Raw genomic sequence first — 18,025 nt, 5'->3', positions numbered from 1 at the left:
GATTGAAGTAATATGATAAATTCGGTTTAATTATCCTTTTAAACAACACTCGAAAAATCTATCAACATGGTCTCTTTCCTAATCTTTTACAAATATCTTCTAAAAACTTTCCAGACTCTCTCCAGATTTTTACGTGTTGACACGATAGAGCTAAAAGTAAGAAAATCCTTGATACTTTTTTTTCCTTATCAAAGAAAGCTCTTGTATGGAATTCCATTGGTCCCGGCGCTTTTCGGAAGTTTATACCTCGAATCGGGCTAATCTTCACGATTCCGCCAATCTCGTACAACCTAATCCGCTGACAACCAGATCATGTATTCGCGACATGTGTAATTCGCACGTTCCGAGTTACGCATCTCCATGGTTGCGGTTGCACGTTGCTATGCACGTTGCACATGGAAGGGTAGGACACACGGGGAAGACAGAGAGAGAGAGAGAGAGAGAGAGAGAGAGAGAGACAGTGGATGGTAGAGAAACGTCGAGCCCGCAAAGGGGTAAAACGATGGAGGAGAGTTTGAGGGGTTGAAAGGAGAGGTGGCACGGCGGAGAAGGAAGGACAAAAGGTTGGGAGGGTGCGAGAGGGGCGCTTGCGCGGATGAGACTAGGTCTGGCACCTGTGGACCTCATCGATCCAAACCGATTCGCGAACCGCACACTCCCTTTAACTTGTCCACCTGGATGTCGCGGTCGAGCCTTTCCGTTCCCTTCATGTCACCCTCGTGCTTCTCCGGTCCGTTCTCATCGTGACGTGTTGTTGTTCAAGATGAAAGCCTGCCCTTGAGCTCGTTCCTTGATCCAGATAATCGTTTTATTCGCCAAATTAGCAAAATAATTAGCTTGAATTATCGAATGTTTCGTAGACTTTTCAATTTCTCTAACTTCTTCTTAATCTTCTTAATTAATGTGAGGACGCAGTTGAATTAATAATTTTTTTAATAACTTTTTTTAAATTTTAGATAAGAAAAGATAACGCGTTGTTCTAAAGAAACAATATTATTATAATATAATATATAGCATATATATTTTTCTCTCTTTCTCTAGAAAAAAAAAATTGGACAACAATCGATGCATGCGCTTTCTATAATGAGCGACTCGCTTCGTTTTTCGTTTCCATTTTCTTTATCTCGCCATAGTACATGTACTTGCAGTACTCTCGCGGAATAAATTTGACGAGAACAGGATCCGTGCAGATCCTTGGATAACGTTGGTTTTGCAAGAGGAACGCGGTATAAGGTACATGCTCGAACACGACACTGCCTCGTAAAATTATTCCACTGACGCTGTTCTCGCGATCGTTAACTGGCAGTTAGGGAGAATACTTAATCAGGACTCTAGTTTCAGCGCGGCTTATGCACTACGGCATCGTCGTAGATAACGGTATCATTGAACTTATCCAACAATGCGGTCATGCTTATATGAGAACGTTACATATCATAGTCGCTGGGGAATGTTATATTTGCGTGACAATTCAGGAAACATTCAACATGTCGAGAGAGAAGGAGAGAAGATGAAAGAGAGAGAAATTACGTTTACACTTTCTGATGTAAATTATAACTCGCGAATAAGAGAGAGAAAAATAAACATCGAGATGTATCGAGACTGGAGATATATATATATATATATGGAAAAATATTTTCTCGCAATATATGGTTTGTACTGCGGCTGAGTCTTTATTATAAAGGATGATTTCGCTGTCGCGATGTATATTTCTCTATATAATCTTTATTGTTGAAATGACGATGCGCGATTCTATCTTATCTGTTCCGTTATCGATCATCTACATGCAGGCCACATTCTGCAACCAGAGCTGCTTGATATCGAGAATCGACATATGAGCAGTGCACTCCGTTTCAAGGAGATAGATCTTAATTACTACGAATATAGATGTTAATTACGAATCGTAATTAGCATTTTCTCGCGGTGCTTATTTCCTTTTTTCATCTCGTTCGCCATAGGCTCAGGACAGAAGTCCATGAAAGTGCTGAAAGTTTAGGAGGACACGCCTATGGAATTAAATACCATTCGCGCATCTTGTGTTGATTGAAGTTTCATGAAGCACAATGGCATCATTACGATGGCAAGCATGCGATTTGCTTTGATGAACGGCGCCGCAAAGCTTTCCCCAACTTCCGTAAACCTTGGAATCCTCCGTAAAGCATCTCTTGATACTCGGCATGTCGGTTTTCTCCCTCCTTGGTTCTAGGTATTCGACTTTAATATAAGTTTATTCCATTCGCGGGATATAAGTTGTATCATTTCTTAATCTTTTTGAAACTTTGTTATTTATCGTATTTATATATAGTGTGACGTTATACATTTAATATTTAGTAATTATTGAAATATTTCGAACAGAGGTATTACATTACTTATGTTAGAGACAAAGATAAGTCTCTCAAAAACTTGAACGTTTTACATATATTTGCGCTGCAAAAAATCTGCCGTACGTATTTATTAATTTTTAACGCATATATTCGCGAGTTCCTGTACTTGTTTGCGCTCAATCGATCTTTCGACCGATAATATTATTGTGTACAACAATTCGACAGTTGTAATTTGAACGCAAACGTGCACATTTGTGCAGACGCAGAAATCGAACGGATCGCTTGAGCGATCAAAACCCTTTGAATTGTCGAAAATTGCCTCTTTCGTGCCTGTATTACGGCATTACACGGCCTATACAGGGTGATGTTGTAAAGGAAATGATTGAGGAATAGAACAGGCAAACCCTCGGAGTCGAGCCCGATTCTCCGCGATCGATTATTATCCTAGAGGGAAGAATTAGGTTGCAGATAACAGATTATTATTTTGCGATAAAGAGAGATTTGAATGGAAGCCGGGCCAGTCTGTCGATATAATAAATTAATCAACAATCTCTCAGGTTTATCTTGAGACTGGCAAATTGTTTTCTGTGCTATTTTAAATAATAATAATAACGCAATCTTTATTCATTGCACGGTGTAACGTTATCTCTCCTGCCGCAATTTAAGTCTCTCTCTCTCTCTCTTATGGTATACCGGAAATACGCTCGACATTGTTTACTTTCTTTGCAAAAGATAGGTAGACTGATGGACAGTTGGCAGACATTTATTCTGTAAGTTGATTCTGAGAGAATTTCAAATTCATGGTCCCGCAGATTAAACTTCTACCAATTTCTTTTAATTCGCTGTTTTATTTTTTCCTTTTTCGCGAGAGTTAAATACTTTGTCTCTAACGTTTGAATGAAATAACGGGTTTTTACGTACTCGGAAAAAAATGCTATTTCTTTTTGCGTTATTTTCTTTCGCCCCCGACCGCATGAATTACGCCGTTTTCTACTTGTCAGGAAATTTCCGTGTCGACCTTGTCTATCACAGAAACGTCATGCTCGAGCGAAGCGGGAGGAGATTCAAGGAATTTGAGTAAGAGAGTTTAGGTATCTTTTTTTCGAGGGTTTGCTAGACGAGAATATAGTAAGAATAAAGGTTTTTGCTTGTTGGACATATTGCGGAATGACATGAGATGAGATGGTTTTAATTGAAATTGTCACGTGATCTCTATGTCAAATATGAAAAAAATCTCTCTATTAAAAAATTAAGGATTCATTAATTTAATACCGTCAATTTTATCTGTCAAATGGATGGTTGAACAGCATGTTGTATAAAATTATTAAAAAGATGCGGGAAAAATTGCAGCATTTCAATATTATATACGAAATAGCTATTACTACTACATTAGTCAATATTTTTTATTCCGGATTCGCAATGATATTAATAGCTTGTTAAAAAGTTGAGATGAATCGGTAGTTAAACAGTGATGAAATGAATTAAAAGGCATTCAACTCGATGAAATTAAATTTAACGAAGTACACTTTTTATATTTAAAAACAATAGCGTATTTTTTCCGACATTCTGCTTTTGCGCTTCTTCTTCCGTCCTCCCGAATTATCATTTCCACCATTTTGTATCTAATATTTAATAAATCTTGCTGAAGTTTCAAATTGTTCTAGGACGGCCGCCAGATTTTATCGCGTTCGTCATCACGATACTGATGATGCTGCTAATGGCGGCGGGCGTGAAGAAATCTTTGGTGTTCAATAACGTGTTGAATGCCATCAATCTTGCCGTCTGGGTCTTCGTCATGGCGGCGGGTTTGTTTTACGTGGATTCCAGCAATTGGTCCGAGCATAGCGGTTTCCTTCCCTACGGCTGGAGCGGGGTAAGTACATAGGAAAATATATGGTAGAATATAGGAAAAAACGTAGATCTTGACGCAGAATGTCTTGGAAAAATTTTTTAAAATTAAACGATAATATAAATATCGATAATATAAATATCGATTCGAAAAGTTTAATTGCGAAAGCCAAGTTGAGAATTTCACTTGGTGACGATAGATATTAGCCTCGCTCATTCGCTTTACAAATTCCATACAAATAATACAAGAAGCACAAAGGGTTGTTAAACAATGGCGATTCGCGGTATTAACGTCAGCAGGCTTTATCACACGGTTCTCAGCGCGGATAATAGAAGAAAAAAAAAGCAACGAGAGACGCTTCTAGAGACAGAATGAAAAAGCTCTCTCGTCTGAAGCCCTCTCGGCGCGTCTTTTCCCAGCTGCTTTCATAGATCTGACCACTTGCACTTGCGCCAACAGCTAGACAGCTCATACCGTGATATTTTGATGTTTATAATTAAGAAATTAAATAAGAGCCTTCAAGATTAAATGCACTTTCGTACATATTCATGATAACAGAGCAAATTAATTATTCTAAAATACATAAAAAAGATTAAAATATGAATAATAAAGAAGAAATATTACATGTAGTAAGTAACCATATTACATAATTTTATTAAAACTTGTGCGAAGAACCTGCTTCTTCTCGCCTCGCCAACTTCGGGCCTCTTAATAAGTCATCGTGTTCGGTCGAGAAATTTTCCTCTCTCGCGAAACTTATAGTTACGCGAAATAATGACAAACTTGTTGCACCGAGCCCAGCCTACAGATGTACCAAAGGACGACAATAATCGCAAAGAGGGAAAGAATGTATGTATGTGACATAGAAATTGGTGCACGTCAATATGACGAGACGAAGAACCCGACTCGGTGTACCAACAGCGACCGACTTTGACAATCGATAGCGAAAGATAATCCTGAGATATCGGATCCTGTTCGGATAACTATCGGAGAGATATGGAGGGAATAGGACCGGGAAGAAAAATGGGAGAGAAAGTCTGCACATATACACACTAGAGTTTCCGAATCCGTTTGAGTTTGCGGGAATGTAAGATGGTTATCTATCAGGGCTATTTGTAGCTAACATGGGAGCCAGATTCGAGTTAACGCGATTTCGTATAAAACGATATAGCAATGAAATTACAGTGATTTTTAAATCCTAGAATATCTTTTTCCTCTCGTATTGAATATTATTTATATAGTATCTATATATATATATATATATATATATATATATATATGAAAAATAAAATATATATGATACGCAGAAAATATATTTTCTGTTTGTTAAAGAGTGAAAGAGAAAAATGAAACAACATTGTTTTGATGTTATTAATCGGAAATATAATACCAGAATAAGTGCGATTTTTTCCTTTCCATCAGATTTGTCGTTTGCGGCGTGGTAAAAAATAATTCCGGTATCGCGGACGCGATTGAAAAATCGTGCGGATGAAGCAAACGCATAAATCATTAACGATGCATTCACCACGATGTTGCGCGATGAAAAACGTGCATTTAGAGAGGATGGTCCGGCCATCTCCGTTTCGTTGCACCAAGAATAATAATTCGTACGTTCCGCGCGATCCCAAGGGAAATAAATTAAAAATCTGCTCAAACCAGCCTATAAAAACAGATCTGGCAATAAGTTTCGCGTCGGATAGCTCTCGTTCTCCGTTGTTGGCGCAGCACATATTGCGCTATATATTGTTGAAGAATATTTCGATGCATTTCGCAATTGCAGTTTTTTTGCAAATTTGTGGCAAAAATTTAGTACAATCGTTCGTTTCATAATTTCAAACTAAAAATGTTTTCTGCAGCTCTGTTTATTTCCTACATTCCTTTTTTATCCTTAGAATGTTTTCGAATCTTTAAAATTTGCGTATAAATTATATTCATACACCTCTTAAATTTATTATTAAAATTATCTCGTGTTATATTAAAAAACGATAAATCATTTTGTTCTACCTTAGATATTTTACATTTTATAATTATCGCAAAATATATGAACATTAACTAAGTTTGCTTATTAAATGAAGTATATTTATATAATATTATAATATTCATATAATATTATAATATTCATATATTGTACATTATGAAATACTGCATATTATTGCAATGTTCTTGTTTGATAATATAACATACATTGATATTATTTTCCTGGCTAGTTATAACACACACGACGATTTTATCGCTGACTTTTTTTATCGATCGATTGTCGAGCGGACGTTATAAAATTTGTTACAGAACGACGTCGTCTGCAATGACGTGCGATGCTGTAATATGACAAACGTTATATTGTGTGTATATTCGTATTCGCGATATTGACGCCATGTCCATTTTTACGTGTGCTTCGAGTGGCGAACAAATCGTAACGCGCCATTATTCAGCATAGTACAAATTGAGCTTTTTTTTTGTTGCATCCTGTCAACGATCGTTTTATATGACATTATGGTATACTCGAATTAATATGAACGGTGACCGAACACAGCCAACGACGCTATAAACTTATTTGTTTTATAGAGTAGCAGTGAAGTATTTCTCTTTGACTTTTATTGATGAATGCGTCGAAAATCAAATATAATTAATAATGTTTCCATTAGATTCTGGAATATCGCAAAAAAATGATAGTATACTTGCTTTAATAATTTGGTTCAATAAACAAATCTGTCATTTACTAAGATATCAGTAAATTTTTACATGGACGTTTTTAGAGAAAATATAGATGCACTTCAACAGATTCTTTTCTCTAGATTTAATCGATAAATTTATGCTTTTTTTGCTCTAGGATCTATATTCTGAACAAATATTAAATCAGTTTATACAACGACTTCATTATCGAAATTATTTTTATCGAATTATTTTTTTAATAAATTTTTCAATTGCATTTCGCTTTTATTATTCCATCGATATCATTATTTTTACATTGTGTGTTTATCATTGAATAGCCACATAATTTGACGATAGTTGTGTCTATATCTATTTAAGATGCACAAAAAGAAGCAACGTCTTTGACTTTTACAGATTGCGATATTTACGATGTCACCGATATTCGCGGAATATTTCGTTTACGATAGATCAGGCTGACGGTCGTTTAATCTTGCGACGAATCTATCTTACTCCTGCGACCTGTATTACGCGACATTGGTAATGCAAAATGTCATCGAAATTAATGACTTGCAATTTTTCGCGAGATATGAGAGGAGTTTTTTCTTTTCAAGTATATATATATATATTTTTTTTTCTTTTTATTTATTTATACATATAATCTCTTTAGTCGTTACTTTGACAGATTGCTGTTATGAATTTCACGGAATTAGTAGCATATTTATGCATTATAGGTTTTGGAATTTTTCTTTGCATATATTTAAAGTAAAACAAAATTCTAAAATTTATGTTATCATAGAACGCGTAAAAAAAATATACATTTTACAGCAAATATAGACGAGGAAACGAACGCGAGAAATTAAGTATTATTATGATGCGATTTATAAATTATTTGCGAATTGTACCACCGTCTGAGCTTTACTATCGCGTTTACCCTTCGCCAAATATTAACACAGGAGCTCGTCGATCAGACGTGGATTTCCGAAAAGTACGGGGATCCGCGACCTCGTCGTCTGGAAACGACAAGACCCTTCCAGAATCTCCTCGTGCAGAGGGGGATGATTTTAGGAAGATATAGACAGTCTATTGCCGAAGGCAACTCGGGTTTCTTTGCTACCTCTCGCTCCCTCTCGAACCCTTTGCAGCGTCTATTAAAGTCTCTCGGTCGCGTATCACGTATCGCCCTCAATCTGAACATCCGCCCCGGATCATGGCGAAATTTCGCCGACAGACTGTATTGCACGAAAGTTTTAGAATACGTACGGAAGATGTATCGCGAGGATGTGAAAAGAAGAGAAATTCCCTTAAGGGGCACGTCCGCATGATTCGTGTGGTAAGCGAAGAAGAGATTTCTGTTCCTTTAACATGCTTGGCAAATATGCAACGAACATCCAAAATGTCACACACACACACACACACACACACACACACACACACACACACACACACACACACACACACACACACACATTTCTTGGGAAATATAAACGTTCTCTTCTAAATATATTTGCCGACAACGTAAAATGTGTCATGTAACGCGATGGTTGCTCGAAATCATGCATTGGTGATTCTTAAATAAGATAGATACTTTAAATAAGTTACCACGCGTTTTATTCAAAATTCATGGTGCAGAAGATTGGAGATTGTGATTTATTGAACGCAAAATGTACAGATGCGCAGCTGTAATTTATTTGAGAAAAGTGTGTAAAATGTTTCTCATTTACGTCTTTCAATGTCAATCTTAATTTTTTTTACAACAGAGACGTTTAATCTTGTTTATTTGTATAATTATGTATTTTGCTCTTTTCTTTTCGTTCAGAATGTGCTTGTTTATTTGTTTGCAGCCGCGATTCTGTTGATCTTTGAATGCTCTATTTGCGGATGCAATTTTCGTCGAAACCCGAGAATAAATCAATCAGACGAAATGTGCAATACGCGAGAATACGCTAGCTTTCTGATGCAGGATCTTTCTCTCTAATCCTCTCTCCCTCTTCCTTTCTCTCTCTCCCTCTCTGAAGATTTATCTCTTTCCTTCCGGTGTAGTCTATGTTTCCAACCGCGCCTGTATTTCGCGATATTTTCAAGAGGGATGTAGAGTTTCTCAGAAATTGTTCATCCTTCCGTCTAATAAATGTTCTACGATTTATATAGAATAATAGCCGTATTCGCTGAAAACCGGATGATCTTTCATTTATCAAAATTTTATCGAGCGTCAATTTTTGCAGTTTTTTCTAAGAAGATTCAGATTAGATTATAAGGGATAAAATTTTATTGAAAAAATGCACATATACACGATATTAGCACAGATATAAAATTTTTTCCTCAAATATTTCGATAAAAGATCCGATCTAAATATTTCGTATTTGCTAAAACTGTGCACAAGATTAAGATAGTTTATTAAGGATATAGGACGACGCGTTTCGTTGTAACATTTTTTAAAATTACTTGATTACATCTAGTTAACTAAGTTTAAAACGAAGTGAAAAAGATGTACTAATTTTGCGATGGAAGGAGAAACCCTTAATTTTGCTTTTCTTTTCACATTTACTTCTCGCTTGCAAACTAGAAAAGATGCTTCGTATATTGCAGTTTTTTATTACTACATCGAACGGAGTAAACATATATTTATAATAGAAATCTTAAAATGTCTATTTAATTACATGTGTAATTAAATGCAATAAATGAACGTTACTTTCCGTCATATTTTAATATTCAAAGATAGTCAAGCGGAAACTCTGCATAATATAAGGATAGAGGGATAACGTGTGCAAGAGCCAGCAGGGTCAGGTGTCTCGTTGAAAAATTCACGATCCATCTTAGAAGCCTTTTCTCTCGTATCCTCCTTCAAGGTGTCCTAGCTTTTATCGTTCGTCCATTGCTTGATAAAAATCCGGCAATCCCTTCCCTCTCTGTTTTTTTTACCCTATAAAGATAGAAAACCTTTTTTTTTTTACTCGGATAATTAACTTAAAACGCAAAGGTTCCTCGTTAAAGGTAATGGCGAGAGCAGTTTTCAAGAGTTCGCGAACGAAAGTTTGCGGAACGTCGTTATAATTCCCTTTGTTTTTCCGCACGCAAACTTACAGAAACTTATGCATAATAATAATATCTTTTCAAGCAAATACCTGGCATTGTTCCGCGGTACCTTGCGCTTTTGCATATCGCACCGCGCGCAATTTCTTCGCTTGGCTAACGGAATTCCGGACTGAGAGAAACAGGCAGTTTCTGAAGATATCGCTCAAACGCGTCTTTTGAATGCTCTATATATTTGCTAACGTCTTATGTATACGGCGTGTACCGAGGATCTTTGATTCGCGGTTTAATTGTTCTTTTATACGGCACGTGGGCGGCGAGTATGCAGGAGGAAATGTAGGAAAATGCGAAATGTGCTCATCTTCTCACGGAAATTCGCGAACGATCCCTGGAAAGCTCACCGTAATCTTTCCGCGCTCGATCCCACGCTCCGTTGGCGAAAATTTAAATTTCAGCCAGTAACCTTTGGATCTTTCTCCGCCTCTTCCTCGCTCTTTCCCTCGCCTTCCTTCTCTTCTCTTACTTGGTTTTGAATAATTCAATCGACCTCTCCTTATCGTTGCGGTGACATTAGCAATAATTTACGAATCTTTTTATCCATATTCTTCGGGAGAATGACATAAATAGATAAATATGTGCTTTTGTATATAAAAGATTGACTTTTTGTGACCGATTTTATTTAAGCAATATCTACCCTTTCTTTCTTCCTCTCTCTCTCTTGATAACGGGGACTTTATTAAAAATTCATAAGCATGTCGAGTAATCTTTAAATATGTAAATACTTAAATATTATATTGAGAAAGAGGCTATTTGCAGTAAATCTTGAGCAAAGAAAGCAGAGAATGCTGATAATAACCGCGATACCAATCATGTCGAGAAATTAATCACACTTTTAATCGATTTCCAGTTAATTACTTTATGCGCGCACTTATAACTATGATATAAAATAAGCGCTGTTTAAATCGGACAAATCGATACAAATATCAAATTTTCAAAACTATTTAAATTTTACACAGTTTATAATAACAACGCTAAAAGATTTATCTAAAAAACTAATTTTATTTGACTGCAATTTTTGTTCGTTCTTTTTTATCTATTTTATTTTCAGATTTTTTAAATTTAATTCAATTCTTTTTTGTATTACATTATTTGGAGCCTGATTCTAGTCTCCATTATAACAATTTTTTCATCAATTTATCACGTAACAATATATATTTTAATTCGCGCGATGAAAAATCATATTTCTTTTCTCTGTCAGGTTTTCACCGGCGCGGCGACGTGTTTTTACGCCTTCATAGGCTTTGACATAATAGCCACTACTGGTGAGGAAGCGACGAATCCGAAGAAGAGCATCCCACTCGCCATAGTCTCATCATTGATCATAATTCTCGTTGCTTACGTTACCAGCAGCATGGTATTGACACTGATTGGTGAGTGGACTATTGAACGATACACAATATATGTATATGCACATTGTATAATAAGGATTGTTGGCGCTTCAATTGAAATGCATGCTCAGACGATTCGTCCTTGCAAGTGCGATAATGTGCCGCCTTTTGTCGAGAGAAACGTACGTTTTCGGATTATTATTTGTAAATAATTATTATTGATGCTTTAGAAATATTTTAATCACTTTCAATATCTCGTATTTCATTTTAAATACTCGTCAATCACGGTTTCATCTCGTACTTAGATGTCACAACCGCAGGAGTATTTAATAAAATGTACAATGAAAGATTAAAATTATTATGGAATTATTATTGCAAATTTGTTAAAATTTTGGTCGCTAAATAAAATATGTAGAATTAAATTTACATCATGGTGTTTTACGAAACCGGAAAGTAAGCCGTCATATTTTCGGAACCATGGAGACTTCTTCGCGTTTCAGTTCCGTACGACCAGGTCGATCAGGATTCAGCGTTAGTGGAGATGTTCGGTCAAGTCGGGGCTTACAAGTGCAAGTACATTGTCGCGGTCGGTGCATTGGCGGGCCTGACGGTCTCCATGTTCGGCAGCATGTTCCCAATGCCTAGGATAGTCTACGCGATGGCTCAGGATGGCCTTATATTTCGGTAATTATTTAAACATAATTAAATATCGCATTAAAGACATAAGCTAATTATGAATACGATAAATGCGGTACAAATCTATAAGTAATATTCAAATATATTATTGGAATATTAAGTGGGATAACAATTTTGTCTAAATAAAGTATCTAACTATCCATTTTTTTATTCTCTTTCTTTTATAAATAAAAAGAAAATCTATTTTTTTTGTAAAGGAGATTATACACTGAAAAAAAAACATTTGAATTCAAATAAATATTTAATTTAATAGTTTCCTTTACACATTTGTTTGAAACAAATAAATATTTATCTGTTTTGAAAAAAAGTTTCTTACATTAAATAAATATTTTTTCACGGCAAATCAATATTGTCAGTTTCAAATAAATAATGTATAAAGAAGTATTGAAATAAATATTTATTTGAATAATTAAATAATTTTTTTCAGTGTAATATTTTAAACTGATCTTTCTAACATATGTATAATCAATGAGCCTTACTTACTTACTTTTTGAAAGTAATTTTAATGAACATATAAATTTCATTTACGCAGGAGCCTCAGCCATGTTTGGCCCACGACGGGCACTCCCGCAATCGCTACCCTAACTTCCGGTATATGCGCCGCTTTCGCTGCGCTGCTAATCCAATTGGAGGTGTTGGTGGAAATGATGTCGATCGGTGAGATAATATAATACAAAACAATTTTTCAATGTCTAAATATTGCGAATGTTTTTAATATCGTAAAATATTCTTCGAAATATGACCCGAGTGATCAATCATTTCTCGTATAATCTCGTCAATCCGATTGATTATCGACTCATTTTACAAATGTAATTATTATCGATTAGTGACGACAAATTTGTTACTGTGTGTCTGCTGAAAGATTAATATCCTTCGAATACGTCAGAAAATGTAATCCATAATATTAAAAAAAATGTTTTTAAATATTCTATAAGATCTAAAATATTCTATAGATACATATGTTCTAAATCGCACGCTTTACTATCAATATCTCAACTGCAGTGTTAGATTTTCTTTTCAAATATTTTTTTAAATATATTTAAAATATATTACAATATATTAAAAATTTATTTTACTATATATTTAAAATGTATATTATAATATATTTTAAATGAAAAATAAATTAAATATAACATGATATATTTTAAATCAAATTTACAGCTCAAGTTTCAAGTATTCCTTTGTTAAAAGAAAAGGCACGTTTAGATCTCCGTTCGCGGTTTATATTTCAGGTACGCTGCTGGCGTACACCCTAGTGTCTACCTGTGTGCTAATACTGCGGTATCAGCCACACTCGACAAACCTGGTCGAGTTGCTGCCGCAGAGTCTGAGGACACCATGTCGATCGCCCACGAAGGAGACACAAGGGAACGGTCAAGTATCTTATGGCAAGGAGCTCAGGCCCGATCAGCTTACGACCGCGTTGAACTCGGTCCAGGCGTCCCAGTCGGAACTCACAACTACCAACAACGGACAACGTGTCACGGTAAGACGTGCTCGGTGTTTGCGCAGCGAACATCTCCCGTGTAATTGAAGAAACTCCAGCTCAGCGAAAAAAAATGACATTTCCTTAGTTTGACATTTTTCTCCTTTAGTTTTAAATTTTTATCTACGAGTTTAGTTTTTTTGGAAATTTAAAAGTGTGCTCGCATTTCCGTGCTTGGTTATTTTCGTATCGAATTAGATACTTCCGACGAGCAGATGCTTTCTCAATATTGCTTCTCTAAGAGATCTCTTCTATTTTTTAAAAATATTATTCTCTCTTCTTTTCTCTTGCAAATTTTTCTTTTTTATATATTCATATATAGCGAAAATTTCTCTTTAGAGCGACTCGACTACGTTTTAATGATTAAAATTTTCAAGAGAAGGTGGAACTTTTTTTGTTTAATTTCTCTTTCAATATTGCAATGTTGACGAATGAAATTGCATGAAATATATAGTATGTGACGTAGGATTTGGGTGGGTCCGAATTTGCATTGTTATTGCAGGTACGGCGAGTAAGAAGGTGCAATAGCTCGTCGCCGGATTCGGACGACACGTACGGCGGTGAGGAGGACGAGGTAGGACTAGGTAAGGACGATCAGTACCTCGTAAGCGACAGGACGGAGAATAAATTCTACGGCAGCATGCACGCGGCCGCGGCAGCCTCGAGTTGCGGCAGCGCTCATCAGTATCCCGGAAATACGCCGATCATAGGACCACCGTTGAATTATCTACAGCGTCGGCTGCAGGTAGGATCGAAATGCAATTGCTAGACTAGAAATAAAGACCTTCGGTAACAAAAACCTGGACGGAACGTGCATGCTAGCCCCCCCTTTTCTTAAACAGAACCAGAATTTTTGATTCCCAATTTAAAGAAAGTTCTGACTCGAAACGTCAAAAATAATTTATAATTTAAAAATAAATAAATAATTTATAATAAATAAATAAATAAATAATTTTGACGATTATAACATCTTATAACAGGTTGTGTCGATTTTTTGAATGTCGTTTTGCTCGATCTTAATTTTATCACATAGACAAGTCGGACGTCATCTATTTCTTGTATAATAGTAGACAATAGCTGATTATATTATGAAACTAATGAATGGTATGACGCTTCGTAGGCGGCGCAATATCTTTGTCCTGCTATATTCCCATGGGTGGACAGAGGTCCTGCGACAGAAGCGTCAGGGCGTTATGTCATGAAGCTTGTTGGGATCTTATACTTATTGATCCTTATCTTTGACTTGATTATCGTCTGTGGGATGGGTGAGGAGAATTTACACTATTCTCTATATCTAATTAATTTAAATTATTATGAAATGGATCAAATGTTTTAATTTTAATTTCCATATAATTCTTTTTAATTTAATATGAAAGAGAGAAGAAGAAAAATAAATGTATATATATATTTTTTTACTTTATCTTGCATTATTAGAAGAATACAGATAAAACATTTTTAAAATAATATTAAATGAGAGATTTAAAAAATTTTTAAACTTGATCAATTTCACGTAAATCTATTTCATTTAATATTGCACGTCTCTTTCTCCCTTTTTTTCAGGTAATATGGGGACGTTCTTAACGATACTACTATTCCTCTTTCTCTTTGCCATAATCGGTATACTTCTCGCCATCAGTAGAAAGCCGCAAAATAGGTAGGATTATTAATCCGCAATCTCATATAATTCGCAAACGACAAAGTCCAGCCAAGCGTGAAATAATTTAACAAACTATGTACTAATTCCCGACATTTCCTTTCTGTTTTAGAAATAGCTTAATGTTTACGACTCCGGGCTTACCCTTCGTCCCCGCGATCGCCGTTACCGTCAACATTTATCTCATTTTCAAGCTTAACATCCTCACCTTAGTTAGATTTACGGTCTGGATGGTTCTAGGTACGAACAAATTTTATATTACTCTTTTAATATAAAATAGAAAATTAATATAAATTATTTAGATTTCGAGAGAGAGTTATTTATGAAAAAAAAAAAATGATATTTACTTCGACTTTGTTTTATTCTAAATTTTATTGTAATCTCATTCTAATGTTTCCGATATCAAACAGACGATTGAACATTTAGTGTACGCGTCCCTTTTTGCGGACCGCCAATCAATCGAGACCGCACTTGTATCTGTCATCAGGTTTTATCATGTACTTCAATTACGGCATCAAGCACAGCAGTCTGGAGGAGGCGAACGCGTCGGAGAACGTCGACGACATCGTTGTCGGTGGCACGGGCGGCAATATCGAGCTGATCGTCACCGATCACAATCAAAGGCAAGCGCAGAAGCAGTACACGACGCCGGACCGCAGCATCTACGAGAGCACGCAGTTGGACGCGTTTGGCCAGCCAGTGTTCGGCAGCACGAACTTCGGCGGGACGCCAAACCAGCAGCAGCAACATGTTGGCATCGGCGGAGGCCATCAACAGAGGCAAAGCGGCCATCGCATCGACCAAACTGCGTCGACGGCGACGGACAAGCCCTTGTTCATCCATCAGGATAGCTTCCCCACCTGGGACGATTGAGGAGCGTCGATGCCGAGCGGATATTAATGTATACATAACACGAACAGAAAAAAGAGAGAGAGAGAGAGAGAGAGAGAGAGAGAGAGAGAGAGAGAGAGAGAGAGAGAGAGAGAGAGAGAGAGAGAGAGAGAGAGAGAGAGAGAGAGAGAGAGAGAGAGAGAAAGGTATTATTATATAACGCCTGACAAATATGTTTGCGCGCGTGATTGGCATCGGATGATCGCCGGTGACCCTCCGGAGATTGCGATGGTTTTGGACTCGAACTATGAGGACTGCACGAGATCTCTCCTAGGAATGCGACGAGCTTTCGGCAAATGATCATCGAGACTCTCTCGGGCTCGCAATATGAATAAAAAGATCGTCTAGAAAACGTCTCCTAAAGGTATTTAAAAACATATTGGTTACTGTTGATTTTTTTTTAGTCCGACAGATGTCATTTTGAAATACAATGACAAATTTATAGAAATATTCAAGTTTGTTGGAAATATTTACTTGCATATATATTTATGTATATCTAATAATGTTGACTATAACAAGTTGAGCTTTGAATACGTTCGAAGCTTCATTTTAGTTTAATCCTGTTTCTCAAAATATGCTTGATGAGATTATTACGAAAATTTGATCGCGATGTACGTCAGTCGAGACCAAAATCCGCGATACTCCGAGAGTCGGACTTGTTGACTACTACTTTGGGACGAATGTAGCAAATAATTTTGCGGCAATATTTATTATTCTAGTTGTATAGTATCGTCGTTGATGAGGCGAGGAGGAGAAGGAAAAGGGGAAAGGAGAACGCAACATACTAAAAGAGTAGAGGGTAAAGGCTAGAGGGATGAAAGGGGGAAAAAAGGAAGGAAGATGAAGAGACCATTACCATTATTAGTATAAGGCGAAACTTGTGTTTTCCAAGAGAGCGTTCTAACTGCTAACATAAGTTCAAATTTATCGCTAGTTCGAAGCGAATGCGAGACGAGAATGACAGTGTCGTTGGAGTGAAAGGGTGACTGAAAGAATACGAGAGAATGAGAGAAAGAAAAAAAATCAAGAGACAAAATAAAATAAAAGAGAACGAGGTGTGCATGAAATAATAATGAAGAGGAAGAGAATATGTTTGAGCGAGAATGAGTAGCAAAGAATACTTTAATTGAAGAAATAAGAAAAAAAACAAAACAGAAACGTCATCTCTTGCCTAACTTTAGTCTTTCCCCTTAAGAAAAAAAAAAGAAAAAAAAAAAAAAAAAGAAAAAAAAGAAAAAAAAAGAAGAAGTTTAGTCTAACATATTATAATCGTATACCTAAGCTTACTACATACTTACATACGTCTTACCTCGAGTAAACCCTTTGATTATTAATTTACACACAATTTGTATAAATTATCTAGGATTTAAGCGCTCGTCGCCTCCCGACGAAGGATGAAGGATTTAAATTGATATTAGCTCGATTATTGAGGGAAGCTCGCTGCAGGAAGAATAGACTTATTAAAAAAATTGATGGAAATTTATATTTTGACGGAAATAATGAAATTTTAATCCATTTTATTAGCTCGTCCGTTCTTCACACTATTTAAAAAAGAAAAATAGGATACGAAAATTACTTATCAAAGAGAGATTAAACAAATAAAAAGTAAATTCCGAGAAAATAATAGGAATGAGATTAAATAGAGACTGGATGTTCAGTTTTTTTTTTTTTTTTTTTTACAGAGATTCAATTCTATCTTGTGTGAATCAATTTTTTTCAATATGTCTATTTCTTGCAAAATAGGAACGGACGGACGGGAGACGAGACGAGAGAGAGAGAGAGAGAGAGAGAGAGAGAGAGAGAGAGAGAGAGAGAGAGAGAGAGAGAGAGAGAGAAGATTTCGTTTTCGTGTACATATCTTCGGTGTTTTCGAGACAAACCGTTTCTCCGTACGTACGTGCACAAGTCCGTTGTGCTTCTCTGTCCGCTAGTGTGTTCCGCGCGATGAATCGAGGATAACCTACGATGTTACTCCTGAGTAATTAAAGTAGGGAGGATGCGCCCCCGTGTCTCCGATCCGAGCGGATGCATGTTGCCGAGCGATTATTTATTCATACCACG

General features: G+C 36.3%; 1 protein-coding gene across 2 annotated transcripts in view; it reads left to right on the top strand.

The window, feature by feature from the left end:
* The window catches only part of LOC145938086 (solute carrier family 7 member 14), a 70,810-nt gene extending 53,063 nt beyond the window's left edge, over window positions 1–17,747 (top strand). For both annotated transcript variants that reach the window (XM_083041461.1, XM_083041462.1), the window contains exons 5-14: window positions 3,986–4,194; window positions 11,108–11,279; window positions 11,738–11,921; window positions 12,466–12,590; window positions 13,166–13,419; window positions 13,922–14,164; window positions 14,540–14,684; window positions 14,980–15,073; window positions 15,186–15,313; window positions 15,561–17,747. In XM_083041461.1, the coding sequence (XP_082897587.1) occupies window positions 3,986–4,194; window positions 11,108–11,279; window positions 11,738–11,921; window positions 12,466–12,590; window positions 13,166–13,419; window positions 13,922–14,164; window positions 14,540–14,684; window positions 14,980–15,073; window positions 15,186–15,313; window positions 15,561–15,946 (1,940 nt within the window). In that variant the 3' untranslated portion in view covers window positions 15,947–17,747. The remainder of the gene's footprint in view (window positions 1–3,985; window positions 4,195–11,107; window positions 11,280–11,737; window positions 11,922–12,465; window positions 12,591–13,165; window positions 13,420–13,921; window positions 14,165–14,539; window positions 14,685–14,979; window positions 15,074–15,185; window positions 15,314–15,560) is intronic.
* Window positions 17,748–18,025: the final 278 nt, after the last annotated feature.

This window comes from Prenolepis imparis, unplaced genomic scaffold (assembly GCF_030444845.1).
Source record: "Prenolepis imparis isolate NDT839.2.m4 unplaced genomic scaffold, iyPreImpa1.0 SCAF_7, whole genome shotgun sequence".
Lineage (NCBI taxonomy): Eukaryota > Metazoa > Arthropoda > Insecta > Hymenoptera > Formicidae > Prenolepis > Prenolepis imparis.
This window is presented reverse-complemented; position numbering and strand designations above follow the sequence as displayed.